The 22746-nt window shown below is 43.6% G+C and overlaps 1 protein-coding gene across 2 annotated transcripts; it reads right to left on the bottom strand.

Annotated features, from left to right (window-relative positions):
- Window positions 1–684: 684 nt before the first annotated feature.
- Window positions 685–22003, bottom strand: LOC117770158 (ankyrin repeat and IBR domain-containing protein 1-like). 2 transcript variants are annotated; one of them, XM_034599248.1, is made up of 21 exons: window positions 21328–22003; window positions 16517–16860; window positions 13374–13545; window positions 13111–13242; window positions 12245–12436; window positions 11244–11361; window positions 10893–11113; window positions 10010–10098; window positions 9757–9901; window positions 9434–9594; window positions 8789–8877; window positions 8378–8508; window positions 8085–8219; window positions 7138–7224; window positions 6938–7004; window positions 6646–6791; window positions 6127–6305; window positions 5934–5985; window positions 5714–5767; window positions 5474–5597; window positions 685–5131 (listed from the first exon to the last, which is right to left on the bottom strand). In XM_034599248.1, exons 2-21 carry the CDS (start codon window positions 16702–16704, stop codon window positions 3666–3668), a joined length of 3948 nt encoding a protein of 1315 aa, XP_034455139.1. In that variant the 5' UTR covers window positions 16705–16860; window positions 21328–22003; the 3' UTR covers window positions 685–3665. The 2 variants fall into 2 exon arrangements, with proteins under 2 accessions (XP_034455139.1, XP_034455137.1); XM_034599246.1 differs by having other exon boundaries at window positions 21775–22003.
- Between the last annotated feature and the right edge of the window lie 743 nt (window positions 22004–22746).

Here is a 22746-nt window from a genome sequence, read left to right as displayed (position 1 = left end):
AGACCCTGTAGCTCTGCAGAAATATTATGAAAACACACATGATCAAACTTTGTATAAGGGCTCACCTGAATCAGTTTGTACCTGCTGGGATGTTAATATTTCATAGAATGTTATTCAGTAACATGTCGTTACAATAACATCACTCAAGTTAGAAATTTTTCCACTGCAGTGTTTGTTTTAAAAGGACAGATGTTAGCAAAAGACACATTTTTGGGGGTTTGTTATTTATTAATAAAATTAATTAAAGACCTGTTTGGAATTGATTGGCATAGTACCATTGTTAGATGGAATGTCCAACAGCTGGGACGTGAATTAATTCTTTATAGATAGAATTTTCTGTTAATTGACAGTCAACGGTTCACTATTTAAATAATGATCATGTTGTCTCTGACCAACAGTGAGTTTTTCTCCTGAAATTACCCCGAATCCACTGACCCAACTGTTTTTACTACTGCAGAATAAATATGAATTTACAGAATATGAGACAACTTTACTTGATCGTGTTTGACATGTTGTTGATGACCGGAGTCAAGTAGAACCGGACTCACAGCGCAGACAAGTCGTCCATGTCCAGAATAAGATGCTCCATTGATCGTGTGGATCAGCGAAAGAAGAAGAAGCGACATCTGAAGCAGCCTCTTCTTTCCTCTGCAGATTTCTGCAACAGACAACTTGACACCGAACTCGTAGCGACACGCTTTCAGTTCTTTTTTATTGAGAGTTAACTTTGCACTGACACTTTCATTTACAGTTTTTGGCCACACATCAAACCGCTCTCATGGACCGACTGGGAATGTATCAAGTATTATCAATGAGAGTGCAAATTTCATTTTTTATTTCATTGTTGAAGTCTGATGTTGTTCATTAATGGACCATTAAAATAGACAAATTATATATGGATTACAAAATGGCACAGGACCATTCCCCTGAGGCCATGAATCCAACTCTAATAAGGAAAACAAAAAAAAGAATATAATAATAATAATAATAATAATAATAATAATAATAAAAGCATCACTTGTCAGTTCTCCACATCTTGCCTGTCAGCACTGGATTAGTGCAATGCATCAATAGCATGCGTGTGCAAATTAAAAAGACCCCAGACTCTGTGCTTCCTCCGTAGCACCATGCAACCGAAAATCAGTCCCGTTGATCGAGCAGTGAAAAGAGTCTGAGACGTCGGCGGCAACACCAACGTCTCTGGAGGCTTCATGAAACGTCTCCATCAGAACCTACGCCCTGTTCCAGCACCTTCACAGCTTAATGTTCCACACAGAGCGGAGAACATTATTTTCTGTGGAGGATCCCACTTAAAAACAAGCCTCAAGCACATGATCAGTTATAAGTGATGCATCCATGATTGCATGTCACGTGTGTCTGGGTAACGTAGAGCGAGGAATTTCAACAAAAGTCAGATTTCTTTCCTCTTGGACAGGATTTGATTTTTTTTTTTTTTTTTCATGCCACCAGATTATAATTAAAAACACTCCATTAATATTACCATCCCAGTCCCCAAAGCACCATATCATATCTCAACACAAAAGGCAGTGTTCAATTCTCTTGTAAACATCAATGTGGGGCGATAATGTTTAAAGATAACGTCTGAATGACCAGCCAGGAGTCAGAGTTCTACATCACGTTTGAAGAAGTAATCAGAGGGCGACTAGACTTGAGCAACATTCAGATAAAGTGGTTGTTAATGATCGTGGAAACTCAAATAGGTGAATAATTAAGCAATGATTTCATTAATAGAGCCTCAAAAACATTTCTGAATAAATAAATTGGTCGAAACATGAACCTGTTCTCTCTGGGGATGAAGTCGAGTCAGATAAATCAGGGCGCAAAGGACAAACAATACTAATGTGCATCAAGAACCTCAGTGTATTTGTGGCAACAGCCAGAGTGGTGTGTCCTCCATTTACGTTCATTAGCAACTCCTTTTAAAAAGTAATGACACGAATAAATACAGACAAATAAAACAAATACGATTAACAACCGAAAAGGCACACGGACCCAACGACTCTGGTCTCAACTGGAAGAGATTTCATCTCCGTCATAAGGAATAAAAATGGATAAATTACAGTAAAATCCCAACGGATCTGCCAACTAACAACAGCACTCTACTCGCTGTCAGTAGTGGGAAAGATATGAGAGAAACAGCAACCGTCTGCAGTCAGAAACACTTGAAGTATTTTTATTTACAGCATTTTAGCTGCTAAAGCTCAGATTCAATGTGAAAACAAACTCATACATTCTAACCTTGAACACGTTGTGGTTTAATGTGATGCTTCTCAGGAATTTGGAGGAGTTTGGAAACATTCTGGTGTAAATTAAACAAATTGAAAGAATGCAGTTAACTGTTGTGTTAAGTCTGACTCCAGACTTCTTCATATGTATTAACATTTTAACAGAATTGTTTAATAGATACATTTTTTTGATGTAATTATTCTCCGACATGTTTTTTAATAGTTCTAAATTTAGTGAATGTTTTACAGCATTAAAGGACATAGGATAGATATATTTAAAAATGCAACACTGATGAGAATCTTTTTATTGTGTACCCATAAAGCATTTTGTGTTTTGAAAACTGAGCCAAAGCAGCTAAAATACTGAAATATTAATATGGATGAAAGCTCCTCTCTGATAAAGACAAAAGTTTGTGGAATGAGTAGCAGGATGCTGCACCGAGCAGGAAAAATAAAGGCGATTAATCCCCCCCTGGAAACAAGCACCCATGATGCTGCGGTTCTTTTGAGCAAGACAACGAATTCCTACTGCTGCTCTGAAGCTCAGAGCGACCCCTGACCCTGCAGTGCAGAGGGACAAGACAATTCACCCTCTGTGATCATCTTGAGTATTACAAAAGAATTGACACCATCACAACATACAGATAAAGCCTGTCGCACCAGAGTGAAGTTCACCAAGCAGACGGGCGTATCGTGGTTCTTGCGCGGCCTCCCGAACAGCAAAGATCAGTAGTGTGTTGGCTCTCGTAAAGCAGGCACAGTGTGCGTGAAGGTCCAGAACTCTGAATTAGGCCCCTCTGATTGTACAGTACGCTAACAAGCTCCAAGGTTACAGGTATCACTGTGTTTTGGCTCTTGGGGCTCTGAAAAAGCTTGTGGTTCGGGTCAGTGTGTGTGTGTGTGTGTGAGTGAATGAAGTGTGAGTGTTAACAAGGCAAGTTTGGATTTTCAGCAGCACCAAGACTTCACCCTGAACAAACTGAGGAGACAAATACAGTTGGTGGGGAATAAATAAAAATAAGAAATTAAAAAAAACATGTGCAGCATTTTATGTCTTATGTGTGATATCAGTAGCTCTCCATTGACGTCTGTTTTAAACACTCGGTTTCAAAGAATAGTTTGTCTGTTTTCAAAACAGACAAAAGCACTTAAAAAATAATAATAATTATAAATCAAATTGCGTATGACATCATCTTTACTGGACAGAGTCTGCAGGGCTTCATGTCCTCTTTAGATACAGTATATTACATACAGTAAACACTCAACCTGCTAAGACCAGCATCTTTCAGTGAGGCCTCTCTGACCAATGTGTTCTTCCATTAGTGCTTCGCTCTCTATGATGATTTTCTTTCCTCTTTTACTTTCATCACTCTCTCATCTCTATCTTCCTCTATTTAATTCAACTTTCTCTTTACTCCATCACACCAGGTGCACTTGCTCCTCCCACTCCTCAGGGGATTGGTCCACCTCCAGCTGAAGAACGAGATCTAAGTCTGTCTCTGTGGGAGGGGCAGTGTGTGCGGGGCTGATTCCACGTTGGGAGTGTGAGCATGGGTGTGTGCGCGCTTCGTCCAGCGACAGGTCCGCCACACACCCTTCATGTACACCCTCCATTCCAGCCTCTCTGTGTTCCAGCTCCAGAGTGCTCGGCCTCAATGCCTTCGGGGCCTCCGCCCCGCCAGCACCAAAATAAGGACTCACCGACTCTCCGTCCGCTTCTGGCTCGCCCTCCAGGGGCTGCCAGATCGGGGCAGGGGTCACGCCCCTGGAGGTCTGGCTGTCAGTCTCAGTGTGTGTGTCAGGGGAGGACTCGGTCTCTGTGGTGGGCGGGGAGGGGATGAGGGCCAGGCTCTGGGGGTTGTTCTGCGGGTTGATGTTGTTGTTGAACCAGGCCATGATGTTGTCCAGCAGCTGGGCACTGGCTGTGGGGTCCAGGGCCTCCAGACTCTGAGGATCGCTGGGGGTGAAAGGGCCCCCCGGGGGGATCACTGGTGAAAGCAGCAGCTCCGGCTCAAGCTCTGGAGACGGGAGGCACAACTGGGCAGGGTCCTGGGGGTCTGTTTTGGATGGGCGCTCAAGAACATAGGCAGCGGGCCGCTCCTGAGTGTAAGAGCTACTGTGTTCTGGGCAGGGGTTGTAAGAGCTGTCGGGTTTCGGCGTGCTGTCGTAGGTGGCTGCGTGTTCCCGGTTATATGCACAAGGAAGGGCGGGGTTTTGTGTTGGGATTTGGGAGCATTCTAGTGCACAGGAGGCAGTGTGTTCAGTGTCAGCCAAATAAGCACTGGAGTGGCAGTAACTCTGATCTTTGCCGTCATAGCGAGGGTTTGTGATGGTGATATGGTCTTGTCTATGGCTGCAGTCGCTGTAAGCAGGTTCAGTGGTGTAGGGAGCAGTGAGAACGCTGTGGTTGTATGTGTGGTGCGAGCAGAGCTGTTCCTGCGTGTGTGTGTTTAGGTCGTAAGGAGTGGTTATGTTCCCCAGTTTCATAAGGCTGTCTCCCAACTCCAGCAGCTCTGCGCAGAGAGAGGGAGGCGGGGGCGGGAGGGGGATGGACATGGGAGCCTGGGAGGTGGAGTCTGTCCTGTGAGGGGGCCGAGGAGGATCGAGGAGAGAGGCGGGGAAGGACGAGCGCCTGGCTCCAAGAGGACCGTCAGTGTTGAGGGAGTGCAACGCAACCTCTCCCAGGTCTCCCACCGGACCCGACCTCCTCTCCTGTCCTCTGTCCAGGGCACGCTCCAGCTCCGGCCGCCCATCCAGCGCTCCCTCCAGGCCTCGCTCTCTGCGGGAATCCTGCAGCGACAGCTGGATGGCCAGGAGGATGTTCGGGTCGTCTTCATCCAGCGAGCCCAGCACTCTCCTACGTCCCTCGCTCCTCTCTGGAGCTTCTGGAACAGAAAATGTTGCGTTAAAACAGCGCCACTGTTCTGTGGCTTGACCGCCAATTGATCCCAGTCATTAATGCCTGTGTGCGTTTGACAGACATGATTCATGGAGTAATAAATTCAAATCCCATTAGCTGGTTGTCTGGTGCAGTGACAAGTCAGAATTTATAAATGAGGCAGGGAATGGAGTTGGACTGGGATGCCATGTCCACACAAATACACTGCTGTAAAAAAATCCGATGTATATGGTACCATGCATGTGTAAATGTTTCCTGTGCAGTATATATACACTTTTTAATAATAAATGTGTCTATATAAGAACATGAAACGATCCGTTTTCCAGACCTGTGTTGTCACTTCTCCTGCTGGTCTCTGGTGTGTTACTGTTGCTTCTGAGGTTGTGCAGACTCAGCATGTCTCCTCTGCGCCGCGGCCTGTGTCTACGACGGTACTGAATGTCAGCATAATCCTGCAGAGAGGGATTCAAAGTGGGTTACTACTAAAGCAGCTCCAAGCAGCTGTGTTGCAAATCAGAATTCAGTCCATGCACATGCACAAAATGCCAGGAAAATGACAGTGCGTTACCTGTGACTGTCTCTCTCTTGGATCCGCTCCCAGTACAGAGTGACGACTCCCCATCTTAAAACATACGCAAAATAAGTCAGACGCAGCCGTATTGATGCATTATATGACCTCATGAAGAATTACGTCACCAACTGTACCAGCATGTTTTTTTTAGAAAGTAGAATTATCTTAGTAAAATGTAAAGGCAGTGTTTGTGTGTGGTGTGAGATTCTCCGTTTACCTCAGGAGAGGCAAAGCCCAGGTACTCCCAGTCCCATGATCCTCCAGGGTAGCTGAAAGAAAAGCAAACACAAACTTTTCTTATAGGTATTTATAACCCTACTTTGTCTCCTAAATTCCTCTCTTCTGTGAATTTCTTAACCTGAGCAAAGAAAAAACACATTTTGTTTATGTATGATCATGTTTGTCCTCACTTCCTGCGGGGAAGCTCAGGAGAGTCGTTGGGAGCCACGCCACGGGCCACAGATGCCAGGAATTCCTGCCTCTTCTGCTGGACCAGCCGGGCTGCACTGATTATCTTATGGCACGGTGTCCTCAGGTAAGGCCGGTTCACCTTCTGCGCCAGATCCTCCACCACCATCTCCAGATCGGTCTGAAAAGGGACAATGTCTTCCATTTAAGCAAAGAAAAGGTATTTGCATTACATATTAAACCGCTCTTTTGAAACATGGCCATAAAGGAAGTTGCCCTGGCAAAAATATCTGAAGAGAAAATTTTCTTTTTACCCAATATGCATTAAAACATTGCTGGTAACTTTCCGAAAGATGCCAGTAAAGTATCTCAACATCTTGTCAAGCTTCTGTTAATTTTTCTTGGAAATTAACCATCCCCAGAAGATGAGAAAGATGTTGTTGACACCCTGACCTGTCATCTACTATGTCAAAAAAACATACAAGTACAAAAACGAATCAACAGGCGTCTTTCTAGATCACCTGCATGAGCTCAAATATCTCTTTCTGGGTGCTGCCTGGCTGCAGGAAGAAGCCGTATGGGTAAGAGCACTTCAGCACGCGCCGCGTCTTCAGCAGCTCGCACACACCGTCCTCGATGAACCGCGTGTCTGGAGGAGTGCCTTCACCTGCACCAGAAAAGAACCACACAAACGCACACTTATCATTACGACTGGATGCATCGTCGAGGAGGAGAGCAATGTAATAATGATTACATTTATTCTGACACAGCTCTTCCCAACCACAGGATGAGGTCAGTGTAGGAGAAGCTTACGGCAAATGAAGGCTCTGCTCAGCTGCTCCATCTTCTCTTTCGCCGTTTTCAGCAGCTTCTGCTCCAACTAATGGAGAGAGAGGAGACGTCTGATATGCAAGGATCATGATATTCAGAGGTGTCCATTAACAAGTGCTTAAGAAACTCCAAACAGCTCTTAACCATTACAAAATTGTGCATGTGAGCGTGGAGAGAGTTACCTTATAACTGTGTTCATGGTTCTTGAAGCGAGTGTAATAGTGCATGAAACGGTCGAGCTCCTGAAAACTTTTGTGCTTCTTTTCTGCCTGTAACAAAATCAAGTTAGGGTTTGTAAGTACGTGAGAGTATTAAATGTACAATATTTAACTGCGGCCATTAGGGGTCTCTCAATCGGAACAATAACAAAAGACCTATTGGATGATGTCGTGGTTGTCTTCCCCACCATTGCAGATAAAAATTGACCTGACGTGACTCAGGCGCGGATGAGGTAATGTTTCACAGTTTTATTCCTGTTACATTTAGTCACATTAACACTCATCAAGTGATACAATGCAAACAAGTAGAAGAACAAAACAGCCAACTGGTTAGCAGTGTGTTATTTATTTTTGGGGGACGGGCAAAGCCACGGGTAAGGCGGGTATGAAGCAATTAACAGGCGACCAAAGTGAAACATCCCGTTACCTGGAATACAATTGGGGATTTCTCCAGGTTGGAACATTGTTGGAAACATTTTGGATAATGTGAGTAGACAAGTCAACAAAACAAATAGTACAACACATGTCTCTTGTTTTTTTAGACATTTTAATGAAGAATTGTTCCATATTAAATCTTTAAATGCTGTTGGTCATATTAACTTATTTGTGTATGTAATGCTGTCGGGGTTATGAACATGTTCCTCATCATGTGACAGGGGATGGCAAAGATGTTGCAGGTGGAAATGTGTACGTTGATTATATTTCATGTGCATGTGAGGGATTTATGTGATCATCTGAGTGTGTATTCTGTGTGTGTGTGTGTGTGTGTGTGTGTGTGTGTGTGTGTGTGTGTGTGTGTGTGTGTGTGTGTGTGTGTGTGTGTGTGTGTGTGTGTGTGTGTGTGTGTGTGTGTGTGTGTGTGTGTGTGTGTGTGTGTGTGTGTGTGTGTGTGTGTGTGTGTGTGTGTGTACCTCTACAGTCATCTCCTTGGACTGCTCCTCTAGCTGTTGGATGACTTCATAGCGAGTGCAGCGATAGTAGCCTCCTGTTGACGAGCTGTGCTTCTTCCACTCCTCCAGACAGATCCAACAGAAATCATACTTACACTACAGAGAGAGTGAGAGAGAGAAGATATTGTAGTAATCATAACCAAACACGGTGCACAGAATGATAAAATATTGGAAATGTTAACAGTTAGTTAACAGAACTATCTAAACAAATGTTCACACATGTTTGCAGCTGACAAAGAGCTTAGTGCATATACCTTGGCACACTGCATATGATTGCAGCCCTCATTCTTCTGAATGGGCGACTTGCAGTTGGCACATGGTTTGGAGTTGGTCAACAGCCACAGACAGTTTGCAGCATCCTCATAGGCCTCGCTCACACCTGCCACTGTGGACAGTACACACAAACACACACACAGCTCCGCTAAAGCTCAATTGTCCAACACCTGCCCTGCAGATACACCCTCCGGCACACACCCACACATTTGGCAAATATCACTGACCTGAACACCTGCCATTATGTTGTAAATATAAATCAGACACATCCTGTTAGGCAGCTCTGACAGCTGCTGTTAACTGTGGGGCTGGCTCACTGAGACACAGCTCAAATGATCACTGGCAACACGAACAACTCCTGGGAAGACAAACAATAAGAAGGACAGACTCACACTCCTCGGGCTTCATCTCTGTGACTTTCTGGAGCCAGTTCCTCCACATGTGACAGTCACATGGCTCGTGGGCCTCGCCAAGGCACTCCCTGTAAACAGGAGAAGTTGTAAATAGAGAAGAAGGATAAAGTGGATGACTGGCATATTATATTTACTTATATTTGAACAAGAGAGGCGTATATCTGGCTTTGCTTAGTGACACATCAGTAACACTGTCATTGATATATGTTTTAAGTGTTTATATAAAGAGATGACTTTGTGGGCATCATAACTGAGAAACGTGTGTATACAGTAGGGATGTCACAAAACCAAAATTGTTGTAGTCGATACCAATACCATGAATACCACCCAATTTGATACCAATGCAAATAACAACAACAAAAAAAACATTGGCTATGTAGCCTTCAAGTAATAAATAAAAAGAAAAGACTTAACATTATGAGATTTCAGTTATTAGGTACAGCTCAATGACAGAAAACAGAGGAGCTCGCACACGCAATGTACTAACACTCACTCACACACACCTATATACTCGAGTGCAAAAACTGCGTTATGTTTTTAGAATTTTGGCATCGACATGGTACCGAAGTATCGGTTCTCGTGACATCCCTAGTTTACAGCTCTTAACAGCATCATAAAGCGTACCAGCAGAAGAGGTGACCCTTGCCACAATCGACAGCTGGGGAGGGAAGAAGGGGGAAGCTGTGAGGGTCACTGTCCCCGGGGCCCGGCCGGGTGAGCCTCACTGCTCGCTCACAACGCGCTGCAGGACACCAGCGGATGGCAGGATTGTTCTCCACAAATGCCTGGGAAAAATGGAAAGAGAGCGAACAGAATAATGCAAAAGAAGTGAAGGAGGACAAATGGAAGGACCGCAACAGCAGATGTGATTGGGCAAGGAGAAAAAACAAATTTCATACAAATATGTAGCAAGAAGTTAGGCGAGGGGCAAGGGGTTGTGTTTCTACCTTAATGTCGAACTGTAGGTACCGCTGGTCCATCTCTCTGGAAACCACACTCTCTATCACATGCACGGGCACCAACTGGTAACACTCGTACGCCGGGCAGAAAATATTGTGTGCATCACCCTCCTGAATCTTCACGTTGAGGAACCTGAGAGAAAAACACACATTTAAGAAAACGGCACGCAACTGCAGACGTACGGGAACACACTGAAGGACGCAGGAATATTCCCATGCACACAAACACAGAAGACCGTACCCCTCCCAGCAGGCTCTGCAGAACTCATGTCCACAGGACATGTCCACTGGGTCCTCAAAGACTGAGATAGAGCAGAGACAGATTCCACACTGCAGGGAGACAAGAGAGACAAATAACACGATTTACATTATGTAATGGCATAATAACACCTATAAAAATGATATATATTCCATTTTGCAATGTCACCTCCATCATTATTCACAGGGGAAGGAGAAAATAAAACAGACTGCGACAGTGCGAGACAGGATAAAGTAATTTCCATCTAAATAATCCCATGTTTTACTTGAAATACACCCGCATGTCCTTTATGTTCCAAGTTTTCTGGTAGAAGCAGCCTAACAGCTTGATGTCTGAACATCTTGAAAGTTTGAGAGTTAAACCATAGCCAGGTTTAGCAGGCAGACAAATTAACTGAGGGTGTACAAAGTACTGGATGTGTAATTAAACCTGCCTCAATGGAAAAAGTAGACAACAGGCGGTAATGCGCAACAACAAAGAGCAGACAGAGGAATTTGCTGGAAAGATGACCGATGACCTTCTTTTGTGCTTTTAAGATTAGACATTAACTTCCTGTAATCAGACAAGTGAGACGCTTGGCATTATGTCTAAACGTTAACTAGACTGAAAGATTTTTATTAGAGGTTTGTGGTGTCTTTACACTCGTCAGTCTATTCAGTCTATTCTATAACACATGGCTCCCATTCAAATAAACGGGAGATTATGAGACTGAGATCTAACCACATGGTATCTATGATTTTTAACAATCCTGTCACCACAACCTTCCCCACAATCCCTAAATAATAAACTAAATGAAAAACATCTTTGAGGAGTAACATAGATGCCACATAAAAATGTAGCCATTTGACATCACTCTGTGTCTCACCGTAGCCAGGCCTTCCTCCCCAGGTGTGAGGCAGCTGTCGGTGGGAGAAGTCAAGGTGAGCGTGAGGGGCGAGCGCGGGGTCCTAGGGGTGCGGGGTGAGGGCAGGGTGTCCCAGGCGTTGTAGCCGCTCGGCGGTGGGGTGGGCATGGCCACACCAGAGCGCTGACAGCAGCCCTCGGCGTCTGACATCCAGGCCTCCAGAAGCTTTTCTCTGTCCCAGTCTGGCAGAGGGAGGACGTTACACACAAGTTTAGACAGGGAAGATTTTTTTTATAAATATTGAAACCACAGTGGTGTGTGGTTTAGGGAAGTGGTTTAAGAACATCAACTTTCTCTAAAAGACAAACGCACCATGTGCTCGGAGCAGGGCCTCGGCGGTGAAGAGGGGGGCTTGCAGCATGTCTGCTGTCTCCACGATAAGCATGTCCTTCAGCCTGCGCAGGTCCTGAAGCTTGAGTCCCTCGTAAGGCTGAATGGACAGGAGCAAGAGAGAGGAGAAAAACTATGTCAGAAGGAAGGTAATTATGAGAAGAACTAAAAAACAGTTGAGAAGAAAAAGATACCAAACAAACACAAGAAAAGTAGGAGAAGTATGAGATGTGTTTCGTGTTTTGATAGTGAAAGTGAAAACATGAGAAAAATGAAAAGGGCCAGGATGTGAGTCAGTGATCATGGGGAGGTCATGGTGGGAAAGAGTTTAAATATTAGCATAGTTTTGGCTGCAGGATGAAAACATCAAACTGCTATCAGTTGGCATCAGCCACTGCTCCACAAATGTGCTGGTGCTCCCTGCTTAACTACGACCATGAGAAACACGAGGTGTGTGCGTTCTCATGTTACTATATTTGTAAGAACCAGTTTTGACATATGAAGAGAGAAGTTTATGAGAACAAAATGGTTGTTTATTGACGATTTGGTGACATATCTCTTAATCTGTTGCTTACTTTCTGGATTAATTGAGTCATTATTTAGTCTACGAAACTTCAAAATGATATTAGAAATGCCGCCAACAACCAGGAACGACAGTCAAGCTCCACATCCTCATATTTGAGAAGCTGGAACCAGAAAATATTCAGTATTTTTACTAAGTCTCATCATTGCAGCTCTTGAGTGTGGGTCTGTGGAAAGTACCTGCATGTAGCTTTTTATTCTCATGTTTCTTCCTTACGCTTCTGTGTGTGTGTGCTTGTTGTTGTGTTACTTTGGTGCTTATATCTAAAATATATATAAAAACAAAATTAAGTTGCTGACTTACTAAGATTTGTGATTAAAAAGCATAGAAATAACACATTCATTATAAAAGTCACGCCAACAGGAAACTCCCCCTCCAGATCTCGTAACTGTTGTCTCACCTCCTTGAATTGCAGCAGGTTGGTTTCACCATGTGCGTTTGTGTTTGACTGCTGAGCTGTAGAGGAGGAAAAAACCATCTGCGACTCCAGGCTGAGGGCCAGCTCAGTGTGGTGATGCCGCTCGGCGTGGTCACACGGCGTCAGCTTGTCCTCGTCCTCCACAAAAAGGTCTGCCTCGCTCTGGATTAGCAGCTAGAGGAAGGGATAAGGAGGGAGAGGAGAGAGAGAACAAAAGACATTAGAGAAAAATAAAAGGGAAGGGGAAGAGAGAAAGTGTAAAAAAAAGATGTGATGGCAGAAAACATTGATGGGGAGGCAACATTTTAAGAAGAGGGAAGAAAAGAAACATGACAAGGCCAGGAAAGACAGAAAGTGAAGGTGAGCAAATGCAACGATATACAATCAATACAACAACCCTCCAAACGTTAAGAGGGTGAAAAAGGTGTACAAGAAGAAAGAGGAGTAAACACACACTTTATGAAAGGTTGCACAAACAATGAAAGAAGAGAACGTAGAATGGAAAAGAAACTTGTTCACTTTTTTTAATGGTGAAAAAGGGGGTTATGTGGGTTGTTTTTCCCCAGACCGAGCTTTATTGTTTTTTAATTCAAGATGCAGATTTTCTCCCCAATTCAAAAGCTGTAAAATCTAAAACAAGCGAGGAAGCACTACTTGGGTCTGACAGTAATGTAACACAAAACAGATGCTCACAACACAAAGACAGACATAATGCTCAGCCTACTTCCTTCACTGGCTGTAAAATCTTTTGCCAAATCCAATCCTAAAGAAAACAGAGACAGATCTGCCGCACAGAAAACGATTACTCGTCCTAATGTGGGTTTGAATTTCAGAGCACTTTCGCTCACCTCCACACAGCTCTTCATGCCTGCAGCCGCAGCGTAGTGCAGACAGGTGCTGTGGTGGTTGTCGGTGGCATTGACATTGGCTTTCTCGTACTGGCCTCCCTCCAGCCTGGCTCCGGTCCAGCTGAGGATCATCTGACAGCGGGGGAAACCCACAAATACACGCACACAACATTACTTGGATGTCAACTTGAATGAAAGCAATGACGTTATACGATACAACTTTTTACAAAGCAACACGCAAGTGTGTACGCTGGAGTTTGTACCTGCAAGCAGTCTGCACGGCGCTGCTCGTCCCTCTGTGGCCGGGCCAGTCGTGGTGACAGCGCTCCCTCTGGCAGCAGTAGGATCTGCGGCCCTTGGCACAACACATGGAGGCACGTCTCATTGTGCACGTTACGCTTGTTGGGGTTCCCCTCTTTGCTGAACAGGAACGACCTACAAAATGCAGGCAAGAAAGAAGGGTAGTTGAACCAAAGATAAGCTGGACAAAGTGGAGGAAAAAAGTAAAGAGACGTAAAACGTATGTTTTTTTTTCCCGGCACATCGACACCAGCGTTGGCTCTCATCACTAAACGCTCTTTCATCTTGTTGTATTTCCGTCTTCTATGTGTAAAGCACCTCTTTTTCATCCTGAGATGTTAGTATTTTCTTTAGTTTTTTTTCTGTTCTGTGTCTGTTGTATATTGGCAGTGTATTCTGTAAAAATTCTGCAGATTTGTGTTCTCACATCTGGCCCCTCCCCATAATTTCAGAAGATTATCCTGAGTTCGACGCAGGTCTAAAAAACAGCTACACAACGATGTGGAGGAGGAAGAAGAAGATGGATAATGAAAGTGAGGTGGACTGTGAGATGAATGTCAGTGGGGAGCAAGAAAGCCAGAGAGGGGGGGGGGGGGGAGAGAGAGAGAAGAAAGATGGCAGAATATTGACTATTTCTGTTTAACATCTCTGAGATAATGGACATGCTGGCTGGCGGACTCGAACACACACATACACACAAACACACCCTGATGGTGATGGATGTGCCAGTTGCACTGGGAGCCCAGCTGTGGTTGCAGTTTCCTCTCTGCTCTTTGTCTTTCAAAACCTCCATTTGCTAATTAGCTTTTCCACTTTTTATAATTTGGCCCCACCTATTCTGTTTCTCCCCCTTCAAGTTCCTCTTTTTCCTTTATTTCCATTCGATCCTTTATTTAATTTTCCCACCTCCTCTACAATGTGCTTTTCCTTTGTTTTACTCTATGTCATGGCAGTTTTGTATGTTAACATGCAGAGAAAAAAATGTTTCTATAACATGAACAAATGCAAATTACTACAAAAAAGGAAAACTAATAGGATGACATTGGATTTCCACTCGTTGAATCCATTACTAAATGTTGTAAATCACATTTGGAATCAGCAGCGGCCACTTATGAAAGTGGGTCTGATTGTTGCCTCATTGTGCCGCGCTTCAGCCTATTCTCCCACCGTTGTCCTGCTCTTGCACTCATGACCTTCTTATCCTGTCTACCACAAGCCACCGCTAATTTACCCTCACAGCAATAATCACTTAACTACAACTGAACAACCCCTACGACCCCACAAACACACGCGCACACACACAGACCCACTCACAAAGCTGCCTGTTCAGGATGGATGGCTAATATCTGTCTACGAGAAACAACAGGCGAGGGGTTGTCACGTTGTGCTGCAACAGTCGAGCACTGAAACTGTTCACACGGTGCAATGATTTGACAATAGCAGGAAATCTCAGAGGAGAAACACAAAACATTTTAAGGGAAAATAAAAAAGGGGAGAAGAAGCTGTACAGGGAAGAATCAATTTAATAACTTTGCTATTTACATGTTTTTAATACTGTGTAATCACTTTTTGTGGGGGAAGGACAACACTTCCTGAACTACACCCATTTCCCCCAGTAATAGATCTACTTCTTATTTCCCAATTTGCACATCTCATGGGATTACAAGCCAATCCAGCCCACAGAGACGACTGGAAGAGAGAGAAATAAACATGAGGCAGATACATGTTAAAAATAATCTGGAAAACAAGACTCTGCATCCAGCAGCCCACGCACGATCTTTGTGAGTCTTTATTTTGTCTGAGATTTCTCCGTCGTCTCTCTGCCTGCCTCTGTCCAATTGAGCAGTTGGAACAAAGGAGCATTTCCTCTTGATGCTTATCAGCGGCCGAGAGCTACATTCAGCACGTCTCTGACCCATTATAGGTTAGTGGGAAGGGACACAAATAGCACACCAATTGATTCACTGCGTTATATCCACGGACTTGGTCACATTAAGCAGATGTGGAGTCACAGTTGCCCTCTCTCCCTCCTCAGAACACATACGCACATGTACGCACATGCAGATGCACATATAATTGACTGGCCTTTTCAAAACAGCTTCCTCTGACACACCCCTCCTCTTCTGATCATGGAAAGAAAGGGCAACAGAGAGGAGGAGGAGGTGAGGACGGCTATTGAGTCACTGAATCAGCTGTCTTGGTCATGGCCAGCAGCTTAATTATCCCCGCAGGGGGTAAAACGACACACTGATGTCTTGCCCTCCATATGTTTTTCAGATTGACCCTTTTCTTTACGGTTATGTTACACTCCTATATAGCTCCTCTCATGACATTTTCCAAGGAAGAGTATGTTGGTTTGTGTGCGTGTGTGTGTGTGTGTGTGTCATTACTCTTTAGTCTGACCTGCTCTGTTTCAAAGGGTTCCCACATCTTACTCCACATTTTATTTCTGGACAGTGCACCTTTTCCAGAGTGACACATGCATTGAACTTCCGGTTGTTGGCGCGTAAATGGCCATTAATATTTTTGTGTACTTGTTTTTTTACATTTTGGAAACTATGTGCAACAGCGATTTCGTACAAGATGCAGCACTGGCAAGAGGGCCAGGTTTCCGAAACGATGGTTTTGGGCGTGTTTGCGATGTTTAACATGACTCATGGGGGGGAGAAACAGCTCTGCTACTGGCAAAGGGACAGGAATCAATTGCCTTTTGAGATTTACTCACATTTAAAAAGACTGCGTATAGTATACCTGTTAATATTGGTGTAAAAGAGTACAAGTGATGGATGAAACTGCCACTGTTCCCTGTGACTAATAAACTATTTTTGCCTTGAACATCATTTACAGTAACAATATAAGCAACCGGCCTTCTTGTGCATCATTATAGCAAGTTGCCTTATTTGCCCTAAAAACCCAATTACAAAAATGGTGACTCTGAAAGCTGACATTCTGCTAAGTATTATTCAATTTAATATGACTCACTGCCTTTGTAACTGTATTAGACAACTGCATAACAACATTATAAACCAGGGCCTCAAGAATGATTCAATTGAATTCTCCAACAAAGCCAAACCCAGAAAAAAAAGAAAAAAGCCACGAGTATTACCTGAGCAGACGTGTCATGGCGTGGCGGCAGACGTAGTGCAGGGCCGTGTTGTGCTGGTACTGCTCTCCATACGATGCGTTTGGGTCCAGGCCATCCCTGAACTGAGGGTTGCCCTCATACAGCTGCCAGGCCAGGGCCTCGTCGCCACCCACCAGGGCCTTGCGGAACTTGGTGGCTGTGTTGCCCATGGCTTCAAGCTTGCGAAAGGCCGCCTAAAGGGAGCTGTGGCAGATGCCCGTCTGCCTGCCTGCCTGCCTGCCTACGTCTCCCTCCTCCTCCTCTTCCTCCTCCCCCGTTCACCACAGGTGACAACTTAGAGCAACATGGTTCAGCGTTATCCTGCCCTGCAAGTGAGAGAGAGAGGGTAAGATTGATTAGAGGAAAAGAAAGGTGGAGAGGCAAAAAAACGAGAAGAGGAAAGAATTGAAATAATGAGGGAAAAAATGAAGGTATGAAAAAGGAGAAAAAATGAAAATAACAACACAGAAGATTGGAGCTGGAGAAGCAGGGAGGGAGGTGGAAGGAGAGAGAGAGGCTCAATCAATCAGTCCATCCATCGATCAGTTGATGTGCTGCAGCAAGGATGTTATCTTACCAAAAATAGAGGGGGGGGGGGGGAACAGAGGGACAGAAGAAAGAAGCTAGAAAGACACAGAGATAATTATACAGCCGGCAGGCCAGAGAGGAAAGTTAATGGTATCCAAGCCATCGATTTGGTCGTCAGTCAATGAAAAGCATGGTCAATATTACCTCAGCTGGCCACTGTGAGTTCAGTAAGGGTTTGAGTTAAGAGTTTAAACATACTGTATCACTGAAGATACGAGTGTGAATGTGTGAAGCCGTGCGGCACTAACACACCGGGGCCAAAACCAGTTTTACTTTGCCTCCCAGGTGCTAAACCAAAGAATCACAAGAATCACAGCTATGGTTGCTGCAGCTGAGTTTACCTGCCTAGCAACAGCTTATAAACCTCCTGTAAGTTATCACCATCTTTTCATCATCTCCCTGTGAATTTAACTCACTAAAATGACACGATAAGCATTAGTTATACCACAAAACAACACTCCCGAGCGCATTAATTATTCCCCAGAAATAGGTGAAAATGTCAACAACTAAAAAAACACCCTATCTTGCATGTTAAAGACAGTGACAAAATTCTGGATCCGCCCCCTGATAAAGATCTGAACCAAAATGTTATGAGTTCCTACTTGACCCATACCTCAACCATCAGGTTTAGTGGTAATCCAAACAGTAGCTTTTGCATAATCTTACTCACGGAAAAACAAACAAACAAACGTAAAGGGGTGAAAAACACAATCTCCTCGGCTGAGGTAATAACAAATGCGACACTAAAGTGAAAACAGTGCAGTAAAAAGAAACAGGTGTTAAACAAACACACAAACTCGCACTCTCTCCTGTCATGTATTGTCCATAATCGCCATCTTTATCAATGTGTTCTGCTTCGTTTCCTTCCCACCTCTCTGTCTTTCCTTCTCTCTCACACGCACAAACATACATGCACATATGTCCCGTCTTTAAACACACACACACACCATTACACCCTGTAATGAGGTGAGTCAGTGGATGTGCCTGCGTGTGTGTGTGTATTGGGCCGTTGAGAGTATCATTACAGTCTTCATTCTATGGCCATCTGTCTGGCCCTCACAAAGAGCCTCTTTTAGCCCCGGCTACAGTTGGCCACTGGCTGGCCGGGCTCGAGAACATTTGAATAACGCGGCTGGCTGCCTCCCCTCGTCTGCCTCCCATTTCTATGCAGTGACAGACAGGGGAAAACACACACTGACAGAGGAAGACATACGGGTCGCACAGTAGCTGCCACCACTGACAAATAATAGCCAATATTTTGTGAGTTGTGCTCCTGTGATGGATGCAGTGGACTGGATCTTGTGTGTGCGTTTGTGTATATCTGGAGGGGTGGTGGTGGTGCTGACGGGAGTTTACTATAGTTAATAGGTCAGTCTGTCTGCTTGTTTCTCTGTTTTGGTCACACTGGTTTACTTCCAGTTCACTTCACTCCTCTGTGCATCTCTGCCTCTCTTTCTGTCTCTCGTACCAAATAAGGACAGGAAGTCTGGACTGGTGTTGTGCCAGTTTAAAAATGTCCATACCGGTTTGGTTTCAAGCCAAACACCAGACTGAACCAGAAATTTTACCACGAGACATCGCACTTGATTCCCCCCCGAATGGAACATGAGTCCACGAATAGTGTGTGGCAACTCCAGTCCACTAGGTTGCAGTAATGCTACTCAAACCTCGAAATAAACATTAATGAAGATGAAGCGGAGAATGAAGCGCGACCACGATCAGCAGGACAATTTAGTGTCATGTTGGCTAACGTCAATAATTATTTTGTGCTTAGGAAAGTTGCTCACTGAGCGAAATGACTGGCAGGTCTCTAAATGCTAGGAAAAAGAGCTTCGCTTCTTCCTGTATTATTTCCTTTAGCTTCAAATCCATTAATATAGTAATGAGTAATGTTGAAGAGCAATTTCTTGTTCACAGTATTGTCACCTTATTAATTAATACGATGCATCAACGTTTCACTAACCCCATTTAACAAATGTATATGAAAAAGTCATGAGTGACATATACTCACATTACTCTGGCCTCCAGCACAATTCCTTAATTAATTCAATTATTGTTTTAATGACTCGAGTTTTATGTTTTTTATTCATTTAACATCATTCCAATGTTTAAATCATGTTTGTTATAATTTTCAACATCTATTTTCTTTTCGTTTCCTTTAAGCAAATGATGATTAAATGTATCCAGTTTAAAAAGTCCAGGCTTAGATGGTGTGAATCTGTTTAGGACAAGAAACCGGACTTGAACTGTTATCCTACAGTATTGAGTTTGTCACTGTACTTATCTTACATGTATCATAAATACAGTTGGTTTAAAAAGAGGCCCGGTGTGAGAACAGTCTGATTTTCTCAGCATCGCAGCTGTCGAGTGTAAGTCCTCATAAAGTCTCCTTCACTTTCATGACACTTTCCAACAAGCTCGTGGAAAAGTCCCAACAAGGGGACATTCTTTTCAACCACAGCCACTGGGTTTTTGTTATTTTATTTCTCACAACCACTTAACTCTTTGCACTGAACACTTAAATCCTGTCTGGAAATCTTGTCTGAGGATTCCTGCGTAAAAAAGTCTAAAGTCATGGCACCTATTTCTAATGCAGACAGCAATATACGTTATGACAAGATCACGCAACACATTCTCTTACAAAAAATATGGACATTTATGGTGTAATTTAAGTGTGACTGGGGTTCAACCAAAAGATTAGTAATGGATTAACGACTTGTCAGGAAAACAATCTGAAACAAACACACTTTTACCTCAATGTTTTCCAATCAAAAACAGACTAGGGCTGCAAATAGTAACTTAGATAAATCTAATATTTACTTTTCAATAATTAATTTAGTGCATGAAATAACAGAAAAATGTGAAAAATGGCCATCGCAACTTCCTAAAGCAGAAGAGAAAATCTTGTTCTGTTTGGGAAGCGCTCTAAAACACAACTATTTCCTGTTTGCTGTGATATAAGAACAAAGAAACAGCAACTCCACACTTTTGTGAAGATTGATCTTGGGAGTGTTTGGCAGTTTTTCATCAATGACCAAAATCACAAAAAGATAAAATTTTAAACAATTAAAACATTGTTGAAAACAGTCATTGGTTGCAGTCCTGCAATGGGGAGAGCCTGTCACACTAAGATAATAATATTGTACTGATGAGCATCTCAGCTCTGAGATAGGTTACAGATACAGCAATGATTGATCGCAGACTTTACTGAAAGAAATCCAAACAAGAACATAGCATTTCAGCTCCAAAGCCTCAAGAGTCAAATCAACAGTCCCTACTCTGGTGCTATCAGCGCATTGGTCTGTTCTGGAAAGCACATTTCAGTTATTTTGATACCATGTGTGCCCGGTCATAACCTGAGCCAAGACGCCACATGTCATTCCACAGTCCTGTCTGAGGACCAAAGGTGACACCGCCCTTTCTGTCAGGGAACCTGCTGTCTGAAACAATCTCCCCGAGGAGATCTGTCAATCAAACGCCATACCATCTTTTAAATAACTCTGAAAAACACGTTTTTGTAGGGTGTGCTTTCTCAGGTTTTAATCTAGTTTTGATATAACTGACTACTTTAATCATTACCTCTGCCAAGAAGGTAATGATTGAATGATTTCACCCCTGTCTGTTAATTTGTAAGCAACGACTGGACAGATAACTCTGCAGATCCAAATACAAATCTGGATCTATTGAATTTAAATATGTTTCACAAGGGGGACTGTTGGGCCTTGGTGGATGTATGCACTACACTGAGTGTTAGTTTAGATTTTTTACTTAGAGTCTATCTAAATAATTTTGTAATGTTTTATTCTATTTGGTTTTTACAGTAACAGTCAAACATTTTGTGTCTGTGCTCTCAAACTGTGTGATCTTCAGGTTGCCTTCGATCGTTTCCAGTTGTCTTCACTTTTACCTTGTAAAGCAGCATGTAACTGTGTTGCTTTAAAGGTACCATATAAATACAGTGCATTACTATGAGTGCAGCATGTCTCTGAGACAAAAGCCAGCCACTGTGCTGTCATTGTTCACATCAGAACTTGCGGTCAGCTGATAAACATTAACAGCTTAACCAGCAGTATGGGTGGATCGAGCTGCTGCTGCTGCTGCTGCTGCTGGAGGGACAAAGTCAGGTTGTCAGAAGAGACATCAAACTTATGTGGGAGAGTCCGAGTCCGGCGAGAGGCACATTAATGAACCACAGCGCAACTTACCCCGGCATTTAATTAGCTGGGTCACCGTGTGTGAGCTCAGCATCCAGGTCAGACCTCGTGTGGTTATCCCCGAAGAAGTGTGTCAGCGTGAAATGGAGCACAAAACAAACTGCAGCCGACTTCTCTCTGTGTGTTTCTGTCCATGCGGCCCCTCGGGTTAAAGCTCCTTTGTTCAACACATACTGTCAGCGCCAGTGAATGAGCAAACCAGCTGGACAGCCACCGCTGGGCGAAGCGCTGCCCATAAAAATAAAAAAAAAAACCCGCTTCACCTCGGGTGTTGCCGCCGCTTCTCCTGTGCGCCCGTGGGAGAACGTTCCCACCCCGGGAGAAGCCCACCTTCCTGCGGGTACCGAAGCTAGCAACACCGCCCGTGTCAGGTTAGCGCGTCGCGTTAGCCTCAACTACCTCCGGCGGGGACAACACCGAAATCACCGTTTTACTCACACGGTCGTTTCACTCGGTCACTGGTCGCACACTCGGGAGCCGGCGAACGTCGAGGGCCATCATCCTGATCGCTGTCACTCGCAGCCTCGGTGGCTTTCCCGCTGGACCATCCTCTCTGCCACCGCCGGAGCCGGCGAGGACGACGGTGATGCTGCCGCTGAGAGTGAAGAGGAGCCGCTGGTCTGCGCTGACTGTTGTTGTTGCTGCCAGAAAGGAAGGAGCTCTGCGCATGCGCGGACGCCAACTGTCACACCGAGGGCTCTCACCTGATTGGCTCCTGGTTTTGGTAACACGGAAACCCAAACTCTTTCTTTTTTTTAATTTGGTAAAAAAATTATAATGAATCCAAAAATGCAGATTAACAAAATACAAACCACTTTTCACAGTATTTAAATCTGAATTAAACATCTTTGAAGTATGTCAACACAAAAACCAGCTGTACTGATCCAGAGTAGTAAATCTACCTTACTCCATGATTAGACCTGGTTTGTTTGACCTCTGCTCATTTGCTTTTATTTATGCATGAGTAATTTAATTAATTCATTAATTTATTTTTAATAATTTTGTTATGTCGCTGAATCGCACTATTGTCTACTTATTTTTTCAATTTTCAATTTGTATTTGGTCAGTTTTTGATTTGAAATAACGGTGCGTCAAACGGAAACCCAAACTTTTGATATTAAACATATTAAATACATTTTAAAACAATAATGATGTCAGTGGACACAACAACATTTCAAATGAACTAACTATGACACGATAAAAAAATATTATTTATTTTTGATTTATTATTCAAACAATTCAATATTTGAATTTGTAGTGTTTCTAATGTTAAATTTGATGATATAGCAAGTTAGTTCTTCATTGGTTATTTTTAAGTTTTATCATGGAGTTTTTTTAATGTTTTGATCTCATCTCACTCTTAGTTTTGTTGTGGTATTTTTTAATGTTAGTTCATGTCATGGGTCTAAC

Source organism: Hippoglossus hippoglossus, chromosome 11 (genome assembly GCF_009819705.1).
Source record: "Hippoglossus hippoglossus isolate fHipHip1 chromosome 11, fHipHip1.pri, whole genome shotgun sequence".
NCBI classification, from domain to species: domain Eukaryota; kingdom Metazoa; phylum Chordata; class Actinopteri; order Pleuronectiformes; family Pleuronectidae; genus Hippoglossus; species Hippoglossus hippoglossus.
Note: the sequence above shows the minus strand (reverse complement) of the source record. Positions and strands in the feature narration are given on the sequence as shown.